A 16,526-nucleotide genomic window follows, 5' to 3' on the forward strand; every position below is an offset into this window, starting at 1 on the left:
CAAGAAAAGCAGCGGGGCAAATCTCAGCGTGTTCACTGCGTTTTGGAGTAAATTCTGTTTTTATTATTTATTTTTTTTTTAGAGTCCTCAATTTCAGCTCAGAACATCGGTCACAACACTAAAAACCCTGGCCTGGAAGCAACCAGGACCAACATGGAATTCGGCACCCGAGTGGGCAGAGAGCAGCTCCCCATGTCACAAAAGATGCCGAGACAAATGGGTCAAGATCCGAAATTACGGTCACGAGATCTTTGCGCTTTGCTACAACCCCACTGCTCCAGCGTGGTCCCTGTTGGAGGGGGAACCTATACAGCCTACAGCAGATCACCAGAATTTGGCCCTAAAAGCGTGAACCCGTGGGCAGTCACCCACAGAATGCACTTTCCTTCTTCAGCTCAGACAGCCGAGCCTGGGGAAATATTTTGGCAATCCATCAGAATGAGATATGGTCTCCTCACCTTTGTTATTTTGAAAAAGGAATATCTTAAATACAAATTTAAGAGACAAAAGTGGCTCCTGTGCATGCGCAGCAACTGCCTTTGCAAGAATCTCAATGGGGTTTTTTCTTTTTTTGTTATGTACCTAAATACATATTTACAGAACAGCGGTTTCAGTCTACCAGGGGAGAGTGGGGAAAGAGGCATTAAAAATACGCTATATATAAATATGTATAGTATGTAAAACAAGTCCCATCTAAACATATATAAGACAAGGACAACTGTAAAGAAGCTTTTCTGGTCTCTCAGGTAGATAAAGGACACAAGTCCTGTAATTCTTACGCAGGCAAATCTCTCCCACTAGAGCAAATGGAAGCTTTGCCTTAGCTAAGAGCTTAGGCCTAATCCAAAATCCATCATCAAACTCAATGAGAGTCTCCACTGAGTGGGTTTTGGATCGGACCGAGCCATCTTTTTATTTTCTGTTATTTTTCCATAAACATCAATATTAAGTGCTTTTTTTCTGTTTTTCTTTTTTTTTTTTTCTTCTTCTTCTTTTTTTCTTTTTTTTTTTTTTTTTTTTTAAAGGAAGAAAAGAAAGCTGCAATTAGAAAAGGAAGGAAGAGGCAAGAACACATTTGTCCTCAGTTCAGACCACTGGATGCATTTCAGTGCCGAATACAAGCAGAGTTAAGGGCTGGGCTTCTGTCTTAACCTACAGCTTCTCACTTTCTGTCAGCCAAAATCTGAACTGATGTACTTATTCAAAACTTCTCTTTGAATGTATTTAAGATAGAGCATTTTGCTTCACTGATTTGCGTTGACTGAGGAAAGGAAAAGGAAACCATAGTACATTAATAAGACATCAGGGGAAGTATTGCACTTGAACCGAAAAATACCCCTAAAAGGTGGTTTTCTTTGTGACTTTCTTTTTAAACTAACACAAGCGAATCATCCATGTCTGCAATGAGCATTTTTAGAAAGCAAGACCCAAGAATGAAGCATAAGAAGGAAATTTGGGGTTGACAACCCCCACCCTGGAATACAACAGTAGTAAAACTTTTAAAGCATTTTCTTCCAACAGGAAAAAAAAAATTATATGACTTTTTTCTTTTTACTTTACAATGTTAAATCTTTCTAAACATTTGCATTAAAAGTTTCCAGTTTCTCATAAAAAGATATACATTTTAGGAAAAAAAAAAATAAACCAGAAAACAAAAATAACTAAAAAGGAAGGCAAATATACAGTATCATAATTACATCACTGCAAAGTCATCTCTGAAGGTACCCTAGATCTTTAAAGTGTTACAAAGCATACGTACCTTAATATTTTTTCTCAATTCAACTATGTTTTTTTCTTTTTCCTGTTTTTAATATAAAACTACACTTGAGTACAAAAATATGTAAACAGACTGTACAGCCAATGAACAAAAAAACACACACACACAAAAAAACCCTAAACAGCCCCAAGCTACAGGAGATAAGAGCAGGCCCAGACTTAAAGCTAAGAGAAGGAAAAGGGGGAGAAAGAGAAAACAACTGAAAACCAAAGGAAACTGCTACATGACAGAGGAAGGGAACACGTTCAAGCTCTGAGAACACTTGACAATTAGTCAAAAGAATCGATCACAGTTTCAGAATCTGAACTACAACAAAAAACAAAACAACCAAAAGTCCTTCCCTTGTTACAGCGTGCTCAGAAGCGAACATCCATTTCCAGTAAGCAATGTCAAATCCCAGTAAGTGCATAGTCGGGGATTCAGTGACCTCTACCCCTTCAAGAAGCTTTTCTTATTCCACGTCACTTGAGGTAAAGCTAAATGGCCCAATTTACTGCAAACTGGCCTCTTTGTGCCAATAACGGCATCATGCTCCCCTCTGCCTCGCAGGAGGCTCCCATATTTCACGTCAGTGGACAACGTGGACTGCAGGCTGCCAGCACACACAAACTGCTGGGCAGAAAGGATTAAGGCTGCTACAGACACACCTGCGGAATTGCCTTCACCCGCTATTGGGTGCTGCTGACTGAGAGCTGGTGGAAATTGCTGCGCTGTACCACTCAGCAAGGAAAGCCCTAATCTAACACATTAAGCACAGGGTTAACTGTAAAGCTTTTTTTTTTTTTTTTTTGCTTTTTTTTTTTTGCTTTTTTTTTTCTTTTTTTAACTGCAAATAATATTAGGATGGTCACTGCTGCCCACAGAACAGTAAGTCTCATGGTGTAAAGGAAAGGGATGTTGCAGCAGGAGAGCATAGGCAGCTGTACTCCCAAACAGGGATCCACGCAAACAGGGCAGTAACCACCCTTCTGAGGGCTGGAAGTGAACTGAAGTAACTGGGATTGCTGCATGAGCCTATAACAAGAAATTGCCAATGCTCTTCCTGGCTGATCCTTCAGCCCTTTTCTTAACGGGATAAAAGAGAACACTGTCACTACAGAGCAAGTTCTGCCTCTTCTTTCCCTAATTCCTTATCCATCCTCCCACCAGGATGGTCAGCCCCAGCAGACACGTGCCAAGGAGCTGGCACTAGACTCAACTTGTGCCAGCACTCACTGACGCTGCAGGTAAAATAATCAGGTCTCAAACGAGGTCACCAGCCTGCCAGGAAGCACCAAAACAATTCTGCACTTCTCATCCAAGCATGCCAGCTCACAAACCCATGCAGAAGGGAGCAAGCTCCTGCCTGTCTCCAACACACACCTCTCCCATAACATCACCCAGATGGGTTTCTCCTTGCTCTGTTACAACAGCGGGGAGGGCACCGGCATCACGGTCTCATCTTCCAACGCTCAGTCGGTTGGGACCAGCCCTATAGACCAGCTCCAGCTGGATGCTGGATGCATCTGGCCAGCATGACTGCAGCTCTTCCCACTCCTGCAGCCTCTTCCTGCACACCTCACAGCTAAACACTAGCACAGCTCCCTCCCGACCCAGCAGTCTGGGATCTGCCTTGCCCGTGGTACAAGAAGGGGTTTTTACTTTGGGTTGGCTCTTGTCGTGCATTCTGAAAGGGCAGGGCAAGATATCATGAATGACATCGTCAACTTTCAAAATGCGTTTTAAAAAGGCACGTTTACAATAAAGCATATATCTAATTATATAATACCATATATATAAATATACTTTCCCAATATCTCCAACTGCTCTAGACTGCAAGTCATTGCTGCCATCTATTTTTGTTTTTAAAGGATACTAAGCCAAGCAAGGATGCACATTTCTAGCATCAATTTCATCACCCTCTTCCTACAATTCCTTCCTTGAGTTTAGTTGATTCAGGTAACGGTGCAGCCTCCCTTATCCCTCCTTATTACATTATAATGCACAGCAAGAGTTAAGTAAAAGGAATATTACCTCTTGAAGGATCTGCATTAGCACTGCTCCTGTCCTTGGCTGAAGTAAGCACCTTTCCCTACATTGTCTCCAAAGCTTTTCTCTGGAGGAAGGACTGTTCTCTGTCATCTTTCACAACGTGTTCTCAAATAAGAAAATAAAAAAAACCAACAGTTCAGGACCTAGGCAATAGGAATAATACCCTACTGAAGGCCAGTTTTCAAGGGTTTGGTTGGGTTCACGGCCTTCCTCTTCCTCCTGACAGCCCCAGTTTAGGAGTGCCTTTAAAAACAGAAAGAAATTTGGGAATTCTTTAAAAATAGAGAATTTCTTCACCAGTAAGTAAATACACATTACTTCCACATGGCTACTCGTGAGCTGTCCCCTCAGACTGCAGAAATTACTACTACAACTAAAAAAAAAAGGCCAGTTTACAAATTCAGATTCTTTCTCTAATGTGGACCAATAGCGGTTAGAGCCCACACACTTCTCTCATCAATTCATAGATGGAAGCACTTGTTAAGGAGAATAAAATTATTTTAATCTCATAAGTTACTGAGTAAAGAGCTGGCTTTGCTGAAAAATGCTATATATTTTGATGTGCACTCCTAACTGGCTGCAAAGAAGGGTGGCTGTAAAATCCATTGACTGTAACAGCAGATATGTAGATAATGCCCTTTGCTCCAGGAATATGGATCACATCAAGTGCACAATAAGCAGCCACGCTTCTATGAGAATTAATAGGCTTGTGCTACTCTAAATTGAGTCAGAATCTTGCCATTTTAGATGTAAAAAGAAATGAAAGGGTTTATTGGCAGGGATGTTTGCAGAAATGGCTTTTTTTTTTTTTTTTTCCTTTTAATATAATGAAAATGAGGAATGTTCAGGAAGCCAATTCTGAATTTGCAAACGCGCGTTCTTAACTGGAAACCCGATTCCAAGAATTTCAGGAGAGGCCAATAAAAATCAGCCAGGTTCGATTTTAAACACCAAATACTTAGAACAATTGGATGTGCAGGCCAAGGATTATCTACTGAAATTCCTAGTATGCTGTGAATGACTAATGAATTTGACAAAACTCAACAGCTTTTCTTAGAAAAGCTTGCATTGCTTCCACAAAGGGGCAAAATGACTTATATAAAAACTCTCCATTAGTTTTCCCTAGGCCAACTAGGCATCTGCTTTTGAGGAACAAGGGATTGCTCCTTTCTCTCAACAGTAATGCCAAGTGGGAACCGAACACTAAAACAAACAGCAGTCCAAAACTTTGTTCAAAACTCAAATTGGAACTTGATCTCTTTTCTTTCCCTAGTTCTTGGATGAAAAACTTCACTGAGCCTTCAGAAAAGACACTGATAATAGAAATTAATGCAATCACTCATCTTCTTGCTCTTCAAAAAATGAAGGTTTTGGAAGGCAGTTTTAACAGTGTGTCCCCTTCCTCGTTCTCTGCTCAATACACAGTACTTCTCCCATACAATTCCTGCATGCTGCCACTGGAATCAGGAGTTGGGCTTGACTGAAGCCAGCTACAACACCGCTGCATCTCCCTCTCTGATGACTGAAGCACTGACACTGCAGGAGGTACCGATGAACCATCAGCAAATGAAAGAGCACTCTAACAAGCTGTGGATACAATTGTGAACAAATTATTTGTGGATACACAAATGATGCTCTGCCTTTCCCCAATCCCCGTGCTTTCCCAAGCACAGGCACAATTTTTTTTTTTTAACATGTGTTCCCTAGTGCTAACTCTCTGAAAAATCCAAAGCCCACGTTCTTCCCACTAACCAGAGGGGAGAAAGGACTGTTCTCTCTCCCACAGACAGGAAGTGATCCTCAGATACCCTTCTTTTTGTACAGATGAGTCTTTTCAGAGCTCCAGGCAAGCCCAGGGACTTTCAGCATCATCCCCTTTGCACAGTGTTCCTAAACACCCTTTGCTGCTCAAACAGAAGTAACAACTGCCTCCCCCAACCCCTTGTGACATGTGGTAAAAGCAACTCCCTTCTGGGTTTCCAAACATCTGATGATGCAGAGCACAGCTCCTAAGCCATCTTCAATTGCTCCAGTGAATCAGCCATACAGAAAGGAAGCAATGCCCTACAGCATCTCCATTTTCTCCTGCACCAACTCGTTTGATTGCACCAACCATAAGAGAATGAGAACGGCCTGGAGGATGGCAGCAACTTTCTCTATGTTACAATAAGGAAAGAAGGAGGAGGAGGAACCCAACAACGTTAAGAACAATGTTGGGAATAGGTCTTTAAATCTGTCTCCCCAAAGCCCATATATTCCCAGCCTTGATAGCTCTCACATTACATCAGATGACATTTCTCTCCATATTGTATTATAATTAATAGGCTACTGCAAGACTTTACCAGCTCCTACTTAATAGCATTTCAGTGCTGGGAAGCAGTCATCAGGTAATCTGGCCATGATCTACTGTATCCTTTCTAAACACAGGTTCTGGCTGCCAAGAATGTCACCATAAAAAGATCTCAATCGATACCACTCATCTCCTACTTTCAAATACTCCAGGTCTAGAAAGAGAAAGAAAAAAAAACAACACAACAAAGCAGTACCCTCTAAACAAAGAGTAAACTGGCACGTGTATGGTGTACGCAGATTGAAGTGAGCAGATGGGATCTCATTATGGCCTGATCTTGCTCCTTCTCTTATACTTCAGTTACTTTATATTTTGGAGCAGGTCTCACTGAGCGCATGGAGACCACTTGCATGGAGGGGGTTAAACTCATGCAATTCTTTCCATTCTCAAGCTGTGCTCCTGTTGCACAACAACAACATTTCAATTGTGATTGGTACAAACAGTTGGGTTTCAATGGCAATCTGTCACATAGGTTTAAGCCCAGTTTTTAGCTGATGCAACCTGCAACTTGGGTGGTTGCTGGCTTTGTTACTTTTGGGGAAAGAAACAAAGGAAACAAAACACACTGGTGTGTTGGTTTTTTTTGGTTGCTCTTGTCCAGTCTGTAGGGCAAGAAATTGCAATGGAGCTTGTTTCATTTGTTTTCTATGCAGTGAAATAAATAAATTTTGAATAGAAATGAAATTTCAATTGAAATCAAAGCACAGAACCTCCATGCATCAATTGCTGAAGATGCAGGGAAGGTCATACGAGATCTGTGTGTTGGCAGAGCTGGTGTGCTCCCCAAGAGCAAAGGCCGTTCAGCAAAACCTGTGCTTTCACTCCTATGTTAAAGGACAGTTGGTGACATGAAAACAAAAGGAAGTCACCGGTTCAGCAAATAAGATGTCAACTACAGAAAAAATGATCAAGACTCGGATTCTGATGTGGCTGAAGTAGTCGGGGGAGTTCCATTAAAGTCAGCGGAGCTAAGAGGATTAATGCTGGCCAATGATCTGGCCCCTAGTTCTTTCTCAGCTGCCAGTATTAGTTTAGGCTGTTGCCTAGAGGTTAACACTGTGACAATAGAATGAGAAAGTAGTTATATAGGTGTATATAGACATATAATTATATTAAATGAACACTTTGCTAGTAGTACTTTTGTTATTTTCAACTCTGTCATTTTAAAATAAAACTATTTTAGAAGAGCAGCAGAACCTCTTGAGTAAACTACAGACTCTCACCCACTCCTAGGCCAGTTACGGTCCCAGAAGCAAGTTTAAACATTATTTGTAAATTAGATTTTTTTAAACCATAGGGTGTATCTAAATAATTAAGGCTCCCAAGGGTCTCTAAGAAGCCAGTGAGTCAACACATAGGCATGGAGTAACAGCAAATCAACAATTCTAAAAAAGGTGCTTTGTAAGTTAAGGAAAATAAAAATGCAGAGCCTCAGACTTACCACAGAAGGCCCTCAGACTTATGAAACTAAGCTGCTGTTATGCAGTACAGTGTTAAGACTTACGTTTCTTTTCTTTTTTTCTTCTTTTTTTTTTTTTTCCCCTTTTTTTTTTCTTTACATTCTACAGGGGCAGTACACACTGCATCCAGGAAAAAAGCTCACCCTAGAAAGTAATTTTGAAAGGAATGATGATTTTGATTGATGCTCCTAAATCCCTAAGCAGTTTTCATTTAAAAATAATTGTTCATTCTGCAAAATAAGGAATTCCAGCCACTGAAACCCCACACCATATCTGCACATATAAAAAAAGGCTCTCCTCTGAAATGTTTCTGTTTGTCTGAAATTACAAATGAGTGGCAACTCGTCAAGACTTTAAAGCACCAGCAGGGTTGAGCAACATCCCAAAATAGGACTTGATATACAGCTGAGACAGAAACAGACTGCCTTTCAGCTCCCACAAGAAACACATCAGGTCATTCCCCAACAAGTGACAGCAACGACAACCCCCCCCTTTTTACCCTTCCCCTTCCTTCTTTCCATTCTTAAGCCGGGCAAAGCAAATGAAAATGAGTCCACAAAAAAATAAGGTTAACAATAATATTAATTAAACAACAGCAACAACAACAACAGCAACAACAACAACAAAACAGGCATCTCAATGTCTGAGGAAAAGTGGGACTGTAAGTGCAGTATTTCTTCATGTGCAGTTCTTCTACTTCATAAGAGTCCCCTTTGGATGAGAAGGCCTAGTGGAATGTGTGCTCCCCTCGAACAATGTGCGATGAGAACTCATAGCGGTCCTGGCTTCGGTAGCCACAGATGTTGCACTCCAGCGGGTCCCGGTAGCCGTGGCAGCCCATGTGGATGGTGTACATGACGTGGTCCAGGAAAAGAACGCGACAGTGCTCGCACTTGAAAGCCCTGATCTGCTCCCCTTCTCCATTGATGACCTTGTAGATATCCTTTAAAGAGCCCTTAGAAGCTTTTGTGGCATCCAAAGCCTTGGCATCCTCCTTCATATAAGCCGGGCTTGGCTTCCTCTTGGGGTTTAAGGCAGAGTTTCCTTGGTAGGACTGGCGGTCTTCGTGGCTGCTCTCTGAGTCAGTAGAATCCAGGCAGCTATTGCTAGGGGAGCCCTCTCTATCTTGGGTTCGACTCTTTGGTCTGATGAGGGAGATCGGGCCATCCATGTTGTTCTCGTGACTGTCAGCTGTTTCCCTGCTGATGGGCCTTTCTATCCTGTTAGGATGATAGACCTGAGCATAAGGTGAGCTGCTGACCGGAGCCACCTCTGCAATTGTGCTTGGCGTGTGCTGCATCAGGGGGTGAAGTGAGTCAGCTCCAAGGTAGGCGATTGCATTGTGGATGGCTTGGTCCATCATTTGAGACTGTATCAGCTCAGACTCCTTCTCATAGGATAGGTTCATATCAAAGTGAATATCTGGATAGCCAAGTCTCATGAGCTTTTCACCTAAGGGACAAGAGGAAATGAATGAGAAAAATCCATGCAGTCACTCCAAGGTTTCACTGTAAAAGGGATGAAGGAGGACAGAAAATCTCAGCTTGAAGCAAAAGGCACTCCAGAGTCCAAAGCTGGCCATAGAATGAAGCAAATAATGTGAGCACCTGACACCTTCTGTTCAAGGTAAAGTACTTCTGCTGCTCATCCCCTTAATAAGAAAATACCTACTCCCAATTGGAAAGAAAAAAAAAAAAAAAAAAAAAAAAGACAAAAAAGCCCTGCATCAGTTTAGGCAGGAAAACACAAAAGGTAAATCACACAAATAGTTCAGTTTCATTTGGCAAAAGGCAGAAGTGACCTTCATTGCCATAGGATAAACACACTTAGAATGACGATGAAAGCTGACTGATTCATCACTGCGTGAGTCCAAATTCACATATTTTCAGTGGCATTACAGATACATGCAATCACAACCACAGGCAGGTAGGTTAAGCTAGTCACAGCTAGTTATGATGCAGATACAGATTTCCTTTGAAGTTCACAGATTTGCAGCTGCTTACATCGGGACACAGCGCAGCAGCACTGCTTTTGCAGCGATGGCTTTAGAGAGTCAGCAAAAGGAAAGTTCATAAAATAACTTCTCTTAATTAAACAGAAAAGATTGTATGCATAACCATATGTCTAAGATACAAGATACACTCACCCGCATGTATTCACACACGTGAACATTAGTTAACAGTTCATTTTTTAAAATGATTTTACAAAGTCTGATAAATAATTTTGGTGGGTTTGCACTGTCTTTGTTACTTTTCACTGCCTCAGAACATAAAACCACACTTTTCTTCAATGGTGTAAGCTAATTAATTCAGGGAATCAATGCATATAACTAGTTAGGCTATCCAAGAACTAAGAAACCCAAAAAATCTATTACCTTTTGCCAAAACTGCTTGGAACAAAGTATGTATAAACCATCATAAACAGAACTGTAATCCCAAATCTCTTCCAAATAGCATTAGTACATTTCAACATAGCTATCATTCAGCATTTTATTTTAGGCTATAATAATTCCTTCCATTTAGTGCGGCTTATCTTAAACTGATGCACAAAGAGAAATAATTGTACATTACCTGTGAAACGATCAGGTTATCTTTGGAGATGATGCATCCCTTTTGCTTGGAAACTTAGCCCTGATTAGCAAGGTAATTAAATGCAAGCTTAAAGAAAAGCACGTGAATATTCCTGGTCTCTTCAGCAGTACTGCTCGTGTGCTTGTGATTAGATACCATATTTATATATCTCGATATGTTTCCCTAAGGCTGGCTGTGTTACTCTTGCAGCTCATAGAAAGAAAATATAACATAGAAAACTGTTTCTTTGTCATACTTTAGGCATTTGGAAAAAAATACAGAAAAACCAAATTGTCACAGCTTTAGTTGTTTAACATGGCTTAAGGATGACTCTTGCCAGACATCCTCGTTTCAGTACAATTATGGCTGTCCTGCTGCCAATAGCATGGATGACATTTTAGCAGTCCAGTTCCACTTGAAATGGAGCAGCTACTTCCCAGGTGGGCTGGGAAGAAAGCTGCAGGAAGCACGTGGTGTCTTTGGCATGGTGGGAGAAGGAAAAGAAAATGGCAAAGCCCATCAGACCCTGTCACCTGCTCTGGTCACCCCTATCACTCCTGTGTTTGAACAAGGAACTGGATCCGGGGGAAGAGTTTGATCCATTCTCCAAACATGGTCTCAATCCTTTGTAGACTAGAGAGATCAGGAAATAACGCTTGTCCTTTATGGATGGCTTGGATGAATGATGCAGACATCATTTTGATTCCTTTTTTTCTTCCGCATTTAGTGATTCCACCAGACAGCAGAATAAATAGTAAATTGCCAGTGACCTGAATTATTCATTCCTTTAATTATGTTTCAAAGATGTCAGAGCCTTAAAAAATGGCATGACACACATAAAAGTAAAATAAATGATAACGTGGGGTGAAGAGGACATAAGATACAGAGCTCAGAAGATATAATAGCAAATCAATCTAACATAGTTTTCAGTTTTAATTCCTCTTCAGCCAAACCTATACTTAAGACTAACTAATCATTTTAATCATTTTACATTTTCATTCCAAACTATGCTTACATTCTGCATATTCTTGTCCTACATTACTCGAGTGGAAAAAGAAACACTCTCTACAGTGGATCATCTTGTGACACTCAAAACAGGTTTCTGAAGCTCAAGGGTCAGAGTCACATCTGTCCTGTGATACCTGCAGTCCATTTTGTCAGGTATCCACAGCAACTGCAACATCTGACACTCTGGAGAAAGCCATAAGAAACCCTGGAAAAGTCAGTTACAGTATTTACCACTGGGTAAGTTTCTTTCTGACCCTTGGAGATTGCTGATCAGAAAGAGCAGTAAAGCATCGATGGATGTAGCATGCAAAGATTTGAGCTCATGCTTACATGACCTTCTCATAAACACCATTAAGTAGTTTTGGAAGGGTGCCCGATGGATGCATAGGAAAATTTCCTGCAATCGAGAGAACCATTACAAGTTCTTCCTGATAGAGTTGAACAGTATTTCACTGGGGAGAAAATGGGAAGAAAAGTGAGGTCACTGTGAAAAAGAAAGGTAGCAAAGCACAGGCTCTGCTGGCTTTCAGCTCAGACACTGATGCCAGGAAAGATCAGAAATGGCAGAAAAATAAGATACAGTAAATATGAAAGAGGACACCTTCCTCTATGGCTGAATCTGGATAAAAAGCTGCACGTCACATAGAACTCTGAATTCCTAGCCTCAGAAAAATGGAATACCAAGATGATAAATCTTATAAAAGAAACAACTTCATCTTACAATGAAGAAGTATACCCTACTTAAGAAAATAACATAAAGCTACAGCGTATCTCATGCAGGGATTTCCAATTGCTAAGTTTGCCTTTCAAGACAGTAACAATGTATGATCATAAGCAGGCGAGTGGACTCTTCTTTTCTGGTCTAAAAGAGAGGCTGCCATTTGCAACTTCCCAGAAAGTGGTTTTATTTATACCACTCAGTTGTGAGGTACACTTATAACATGCAAAACTATACTGCCTATGGCAACAGCATGAGTACTCCAAAGCAAGGAGGAAGGAAGAGGGCCCCCACACCCTCGCCGATGAATTGTGTACCCTTGCAAAGATAACCTTTAAGAGGTACTGCAAATATAATTACACCTAAGTCTGTGCACAACTAAAGGGGAAAATAGAAAGAAAAAAAAAAGGTGAGGTGTGAACTGCCCTGCTTCCTTTCCGGGCTGTAAGAGGTCTGAAGTCTAGCACATCAATTTAAATGTCAGCACAGACAACTATTTCACCGCTGATCACAATGTGCAGGGAAGCACAGCACTTACTAAGACAACACCATGGAAATCTGCCATGTCTACAATCTCTTATAGCTGGATTTGGTTTGTCAGTAGAGAGTCCTGCTCCTGCTGTCAGCCTTTTCAACCCTAACTTGCATCACAGCAGTGTTAAAACACAATACACACCCTCCAGTTCATACCAGCTTACAGTACCTCATTTCAGACCATTCAAAGAAAACAAATTAAGAATTAAGCTTTTATCTCAGGAAGACTAATAACAATATAGAAAAGAAACTGATGCCTCCTAGCATTCTTTGCACGGGTTGGATTACTTCTTACCAAACCCTGTCAAAGAAGGTGCTGGAAAAGAAAGGACATGAAAATTCTTTAGTTGGTGCATGGAAGAAATCTAGCACTCGTATTTTAGGATGGCCAGCTGACTGTGAGCAGTCAGGTCAGTGTGTCAGTGGCCCCAGGTGAGATGCTGCACGCTGTTAGCCCTCTACAATTCAAAATCATGTGGTTAGCTTAAAACCATCCTGAGCAGTGATTTAACAAATCTGCCTGAATCTCCGTTTAGCCAAGGGGCAATGACTTTTCCTAATGGCTGTCTTAATTGCCTACAGTCCTTCAATCCTCTCCCCGTAGGTGTCCTCAGTTGTATGCTCAGAATGAGTATACAACACCCTTAAAAATCTATATGTTGTCCTTCTAGGGAGTGAGTGGGGAAAACACATATTACCTTAGCTCAGCATCTAGCAGCACATACTTAGCCCAAATAACTCTGTCCTACCTCACCTCCTAACAAGTTCAACAGTGCCTCAGTGATTGTGAAAAGTAGATTCAAGCTACAACTCAACACCAGTAACATTTTCCATGCCGTAGAATCATCGAATCACTCAGGTTGGAAAAGACCTTAAAAATCAAGTCCAACCACAACCTAACTGTACCATCCCAACTCTAACAATCCTCCGCTAAATCATCTTCTTTTACGACCTGGCGAATTTTAAGACGTCCAGACACAAAGCAAAGTAGGAATTCTGGGTCTGGGACTCTAAATTTGGTAATCAAAAATGATCTGACACTGTTTTATATTCACTCGCTAAGAAATGTATCAGGTGCAGAACACTGCAGTTGGAGCAAGCGCTTCTTCTAACAGAAGCAAAGTGATTTTACTTCCTTATGCTGGTTTTATCAGACCAGTTGTTGCTAACTCTCAAGAATTATTACAGGTTACAAGTCATGAGATAATTTTTTTTTTCACACACACATATGGAGGCAGATAATTACACGAGTCTTACATTTTTACTTGCTGAGTGAGGAGAGGGAAAGATGACAAGCCTTTGTCAAAAAGACAAAGGGTCACGGGAAAGCTAACAAACAAAACAAAACAGACTTAAGGCACAGTAAAAAGCTCTGGATTTTCTAAGTCATTTTTATTATTATGGGGACCTCACTTTTGAATGGTCTGGACTGGCAAAACTAATTCTATTGTTTTCAGAATTTCTTGCTGTGCTTTAACCCATCTCAACCGTTGCCCCTCCCCACCACAATCATGTTCTGAGAGTGCTACCTTTCCCCTTGTTCTTTTTTTTGGGCTATCTTTCACAAGTTACTAGCAACCTACAGCTACACTCTAAAAATAATAAAAGGCGTATCTCAAGCTTACCCACAAACTTCTGTGGGGTGGAGCTTTTACGCTTTCCCAAGTTGCTTGTCAGCTTCTCTATAACAGCAGGTCTCTCAAAAGGCACCATAGGAATATTGTTGTCCATCACAGGCTCTTGTTCCTTACAATCTTCCATAGGAGGTACTACATAAAACCAAAACATTGTATCAGACAAGTCTGGTCTACACTTGACAGATGACACAAAACATTTGAGCTCTGCTGATTGTGCAAGAAGAGCAACACAAAATAAAGCGAGATGCAAGAACACAGTGGGCATTCAGATTGCACTCCCCTTTGAGCAGGCAGAGCCACACTTTTCCATCGCCTGTCTTGGGGAACATTTCATTTTGCAGAAGCTACACTTGATGTATAATAAAGGACTTGTTTTGTTCTGAATACAGAAGGTCCCACTGAGGAGAAAAGAGAACTACCGGTGCATGGCACTTCAGAAAACTCCCTCTGTAGATCACATTTTCTGTTTTCCTCCCTCCAGCATGATCCCATGTTACCAGTGTAACTTCATGGCTATCTTTGTGGATTCACTTAATATCACTTCACCTTGTTTATCATTCTTATCTTCTTATCACACTGATCTCAATGACTAGAAAACATACAATGGCTTTGCATTCCCTAAGACAGAGGCTTCCAAAACGAAGACCGTATTTATTAAGGTTTCCTTTGTTTCTATATTTGAGACTAATTTCACCACACACTGCACTGAAATTGCAGGATTAACATTATATGGAGTTTCCCTTTAGAACCAGTGAAAGAAACTAACAAGTTTCCGAACTAAAGCTTTTTTCTCATCAGAGGGGACCCAACGATTAATAAATGCAAGTCTTTTGCATCTCTCCTCCCACTTTTTGCAACCTCTTATGGACACCACAAGGGTCAGTGGTACCACGCTGAGAATTAAGCTCAGAAAGCCTGAGTCATCCACAATACATGCCAAGTGTGATTCCAGATGTAGCTCTTCCCGCTGCCCAGCAGCATATTGCTCCTCATTCTTCTTTAGAAAGTAGCAGGAGAACTCAGAGAAGGATCATCAACCACTGTCTGTGTGCTAATGAGATGGTTAAGGTATGACAAAAAAATTATTTGAGAATGAATAGCAGAGAAAAAGGAAGTGAGATGATCTGCCAGAGTTCTTGTGATTTGGAGGCTGTGAGTGTCCCATCCCATTCTCTGCATTAGGTACATCTTCCAGTGAAGTCACAGCTGCTATTTCAGGGGTAGTAGAGAAAGGCCAACCTCCATATCTTCTGCTAGTTCCCTCCCACTCTTCTATTGCAGCCTCTGGTGTCATTTCTCATTCAGTTACCTTTTCTTTGTGATTGTGAAATGAGCATCACCAGCCTGCTTTCCTCCGTCCCATATAACTTGACTGCCTTCGGGATCCTAATACAGAATAATCACTCATCTGTTCTTAAACATGTAGCTGTTTGCTAGCACATAATACATGAAAAATGAGGTGTTAAAAGCCTCATCTTTGCCTTCTTTCTGGTAAGGAAGAGCAAATACCAGGCAATCACAAAACAGAGTATCTGCTCAGGTGAACTTGTCAATTCAGACATTCATAATAAGAAAACATAGCAATTTATTCATTTGATTCCATTTGTGCCTCTGTTGCTAGAGCAGGCTGAGTACTTTGAGCTTTAGAATCTCCCATATGCTATAAAATGATTTACTGTGCTGCTTTTTTATTTGTACAGGATGCTCCCCCTGAGAAACACAATAGTTTCTCATTTACAAGGCAGTCCTGCTGGCATCAGTGAAAGAGGAATAAAAAGCATAAATATGAAACGAATCAAACATTGCAACAAACTGGGATGTAGTGTTCAAGTGACCTAAGTAATTCCCAGTGCAGTGTGGGAGGTCTGAAATATTATCAGTGATATGGCTAAATTCTTAAGGTTGTGCAAACACTCTTTGTCCAGAGTTATCTGCACTAGTTCTATTCAAGTATTCATAGAGATTTTATAAGAAAGGAATGATTTCAGCTGTTGATTTTCACTAGCAACTGGTGTCTGACTGTCCTCTTAGCTTAACAAGTAACTGTGTGAGAACCCTGGTTTCCTGCTCAGTGGCTGTAATTGTCCTCACTGTGATGGGACAGGTTTGGACACGAGTGCCACTTCAAGAATTTGCAGCCCTTGGCATGCCAGATGCACAAGACTTGAAGTAGGAACCTAAGGAGGTGCAGGGGGCTCTAAATATCTCGCATGATGACCTGCTGCCTTTGTAGGACTGTACCTGCCCACAAAACCAATTGAAAGCCTAATTACTTCCATAGCTATCTGATTAAGCCCAAAATTTAGTGACATTTGTATTTCCTATACAGATTAATAATGAAATAATTCTACTGTTTGGGCATACGTGTGCAAAATTTCCTAGATGGAATTCGAAACCTTTCTTCCACAAAAAAAAAAAAAAGAAGAAAAAAAAGAACAAAA

General features: G+C 40.9%; 1 protein-coding gene across 5 annotated transcripts in view; it reads right to left on the reverse strand.

The window, feature by feature from the left end:
• Positions 1-8,345: 8,345 nt before the first annotated feature.
• IKZF2 (IKAROS family zinc finger 2) overlaps positions 8,346-16,526 on the reverse strand; it is a gene marked incomplete at both ends in the record, with an annotated part of 101,220 nt that continues 93,039 nt past the window's right edge. For 3 of the 5 annotated variants that reach the window (XM_079539379.1, XM_079539383.1, XM_079539380.1), the window contains 2 exons: positions 8,346-9,070; positions 14,074-14,217. In XM_079539379.1, the coding sequence (XP_079395505.1) occupies positions 8,346-9,070; positions 14,074-14,217 (869 nt within the window). The remainder of the gene's footprint in view (positions 9,071-14,073; positions 14,218-16,526) is intronic. The other 2 variants (XM_079539382.1, XM_079539381.1) reach the window with 1 other exon arrangement.

The sequence above is a fragment of the Tetrao urogallus genome (assembly GCF_951394365.1).
Source record: "Tetrao urogallus genome assembly, chromosome: 8".
NCBI classification, from domain to species: Eukaryota; Metazoa; Chordata; class Aves; order Galliformes; family Phasianidae; genus Tetrao; species Tetrao urogallus.